The sequence below is a fragment of the Arachis ipaensis genome, chromosome B07 (assembly GCF_000816755.2).
Source record: "Arachis ipaensis cultivar K30076 chromosome B07, Araip1.1, whole genome shotgun sequence".
NCBI lineage: Eukaryota > Viridiplantae > Streptophyta > Magnoliopsida > Fabales > Fabaceae > Arachis > Arachis ipaensis.
The window spans coordinates 4,670,398-4,674,164 of record NC_029791.2 but is presented as its reverse complement, the minus strand read 5'-3'; the positions used below and the strand labels follow the sequence as shown (position 1 = coordinate 4,674,164).

The 3,767-nt window shown below is 34.5% G+C and overlaps 1 protein-coding gene across 1 annotated transcript; it reads right to left on the bottom strand.

Moving 5' to 3' along the window:
* LOC107606470 (AT-hook motif nuclear-localized protein 28-like) lies at positions 531-1,493 on the bottom strand. The gene is made up of 2 exons (XM_021107647.1): positions 789-1,493; positions 531-686 (listed from the first exon to the last, which is right to left on the bottom strand). The coding sequence occupies exons 1-2, from the start codon at positions 1,491-1,493 to the stop codon at positions 531-533; spliced, it is 861 nt and encodes a 286-aa protein (XP_020963306.1).

Below are 3,767 nucleotides of genomic sequence, written 5' to 3'. Positions count from 1 at the left end.
ACTTTGCGCCATCGTTAATCTATTTCTCTCTCTCTCTCTCCCCCCTCTCTCTCTCCCTCTCTCCATTGTCATGAAATGTTTAGGTTGTGTTAATTGTTGACATTTTTGCTAAAGCGTGTATTTTTTGTTATCAAGTATTGTCGTTTGAAAAAATGGAAGAAATGTCATTGTTACTCCTTGCTATCGTTGAGAAAAGGCTATATAGAAGCATAATTTATAAAAAGCAGAATTCTAAAAAGCTTGATTAAGCTATATAGGAGGATCTATAAAATCCATTAGAAATCACAGCTCATAAAAGCTTGAAACAAAATACTTTACTATAGATATACTAAGATAATACATTAGTAAGGTGATTACTCACATAAAAACGACTTTATGTAAAGAAGATAATAGTTAAGATATTAACATATGATATGTCAAATAACTTGATCAAATATTCATTGAACTCAATTATTATCTTCACATGAATAATCACTTTAATATATGATTTTATTTGATTCAACTAAATAAAATGCTACATAAAAGGACCCTTATGCCTGATGGTTATCTTCTATCACCATATTTTCATTCTTCACACCAGCACTACCAACACCAACACCAACACCAGCGCGACCACAATGGTTGGCAACTTTAAGAGGAAGAATTGGATTAGCCACACTACATCGAGTAACCATATTAGGATCCTCCTTATAGGTAAATATCCTAACAAGATTATTGCTATTATTGTTGTTGAAATTATTATTATTGTTATTTTTCATTTTTTCAGTATCATTATTATTATGCACTACTCTTTTTGCATTGAGGTTCAATTCGTGAATCTCTGGCCTCTCGAATGAGATAGCCATGATTTTCACAGTTCCACCTGACAAAACCTTTCCTCCAACTAACCCGCCAAAAACTTGGCCATGTGATCCTGCAAGAAGAATCGAGAAAGCAGAGCATGGAGGATGTGCGACATGGCCATCAAAATATGTTCCAGAAAGGGACATCAAATTAAATGGCCCGTGAATAGGTATGTCAAGAGAACTGGATAGCACGTTGTGAATTACGGCCTCAGAGATGGACCCACAACCGCTTAGGATTGAGATTCCGATACGACGGTGCACGGCAAAGTCGATTAAACCCTCCACAATATCGACTCCTTCGGCAATCTCGATGAAGATTGGCCGCATGCCATGGTCATTTACTTGCCTTATGATGATCGGTGGCTTTGGCTTGTTCTTGGAGCCACGTGGCCTGCCACGTGGCCTTTTTGATCCTGATAGGGTATTGCCATCACTAGCAATGATGGCACGGGGTGCGAGAATGTATCTCTCAACCTCAGAGGTAGATATTTTGTTTTCTTTTTGGTTTGCATCACTTTTAGTGGCTGAGTTTGCTGAATCACTACCAGGTGGCGTAGCGAAGCTTCCGGGGCTATGGTGCTCTGAGGATTCGGATTCAGAAGCATGAGAGATTTGGGAGAGGATGGTTTTCTGATCATCATTAGCCATTGGTTGGGGGAGATAAGAAGAAGCAAGGAATTGCAAATTTGATGCGAGTTGTTCATTCTTTTGGGGTGTATTTATAGTGGTTGTTGTCAAAGATTTGAAATATGTAGGGTTTATCTATTGGAGTTTTTTGTATATTTTATTTGGAAAAATACAGGTAGACAATGAAAATACTAAACAATGTGAACAATGGATATATTGGATGTTTAATTTACTAGGTGTGCGGATGGTTATCCTAATATTAAGATTTAGGTAGGTAATTTGAGTGTGTAGTATATTTTTATTTTATTAGGCTAATTTTAAAGTCCATTGTTCACATTGTTCACAAAAATCATTGTCTACCTAGCAAAGTCCATTTTATTTTCCTTTCTTTCTGAGAACATTAATGGCGGAAATGATTAATTTATTACTCATTTTGAAAATATTTATTACTTTGTTTTTATGTATAAATTATAAATAAATTTTAATGTCTTATTTGCGCTTTACTCATTTCGTAAATGAATATTTTATTATTTCTGGTGGTTAACATTGTTCAAAGGATGAAATAAAATATGAGATTGCTCAGTAAAATGAGAAAATGACATTGTCATTGTTGAATTTATAATTTTTTTATTATTTATATTATTAATAAAAAAATGTGTACTTTACTCATTTTGTAAGTGAATATTTTTGAAAATGTTTGAGGCCAAACTTTAGGACGTCAAAGATAGTTTTAATTTGCCTTTTTGTCTTTTGTTTGTATTTATTCTTTTGTTTGTATTTATTAATTACTGCTAGAATAAGTATATAATATTAGATGTAATAAATATATAATTATGATTTTTTTAAAGATAATAGTAGTATTTTATTCAATAGAGAAATAAATACAATGTTCAAAAATCAGGACAAAAAAATAGAAAAAAGAGAATTTTCAAATATTTACGAACAGATAAAATTGTAAGAAGAAAATAACATAGAAAAGTAGATAGGGAAGAAATCTTAGGGCACTATGCATAAGGCAAAATAGATAACTCTTGGTTCAACTTAAGCGATGTTGCTAGCATTTTTTCGGAGGCTCCTAGACATACTCGAAGACTCGCCGACACCTCTCTTTCCAAATATTCCAAACTATAATCAAAACCAGTCGAGCTCTTTGAGGGCTTGTTCCTTGAGGTTCACTTTGTAACACTGAATTCCTCCACCAATCGAAGAACAAGGAACATATATGGTATGAAATGAGGTAAGCCAAAAGACTCTTCTTCCACACTAGATTAGCGTCTCTATAGAAAAATAGACAGTGCATAAGTGATTTTGGAGCTGACTTGCAGATTGGAAAAGTTGTCATAGTGGATGAAAACCGCTGGTGGATGAGAAGCAGAACAGGAAGCTTACCATTGAGGGTTTTCCACGCAAAAAGTAAAATCTTGTGAGAGATTTTCAGCTTCCATAAATGGCTCCAAACTGGCCTCTGTTGCATAAAGTTCGGACAAAATTCAATGGAGGTATGGTAAAATTGGTAAGCAATCTTATCCCCTGATGTAACATCATATAATTTTTTTGCTCTATTCATTACCCATTGAATTGTGTCTTCACCTTCTTCTGGAGTTATGGAGAGGATTCACTGAGTAATTTTTGGAGGAAAAAAATTTGAGATTAGTACTTGGTTCCACTGTTTATTTGATAAAAATACGTCTTTCACCCATAATAGATGGTAACTATCTGATAGTAGTGCCGCAGATGGTGGAACAGTGAATGAGTAAGGAGGAGGGAGCCATGGTTCACTGAAGATTCGGACATCAGCAAAAGTTACTTTTCAACTAATGCCTTTCTCTACAATTTGCCTCCCTTCAAGAATACTTTGCTAACCCCAAGAAGGTAAGGTTCCTACTTCTACTGTAAGCATAAAATTAAATCTGAAGTATTTATCTTTAAGTATTCTAGAAAGAAGAGAGTTAGGTTAAGTCACAATTTTTCAACACTGTTTACCCAAAAGAGCTAGGTTTTGAGTCCTGAGATCTTTAAAATCAAGTCTGCCTTCTTTCTTAGGCCTAGTCATCTTATTCCAGCTAATCCACACCATTTGCCTTTCAGAACCATACTGCCCCCACCAAAACTGGGTTAGAATACTATAAATTCATTTAGCAAGCTGTCTGACAGTTTAAAACATGACAATATGTATATTGGTATGGCTTCACCAAATGTTCGGAGTAATACATATCTTTCTCCATTAGATAACAAGCACATTTTCCATCTTTTTGTTCTTTTGAGAACTTTATCTTTGATTGAGTTGAAAGTGGC

Bases quoted from the DNA above. Each gene is read 5' to 3' on its own strand.
- LOC107606470 (XM_021107647.1), bottom strand. From the start codon at position 1,493: ATGGCTAATGATGATCAGAAAACCATCCTCTCCCAAATCTCTCATGCT. The intron at 687-788 runs GTAGTGCATAAT...TTTACCTATAAG, and splicing joins TGAACCTCAATGCAAAAAGA to GAGGATCCTAATATGGTTAC.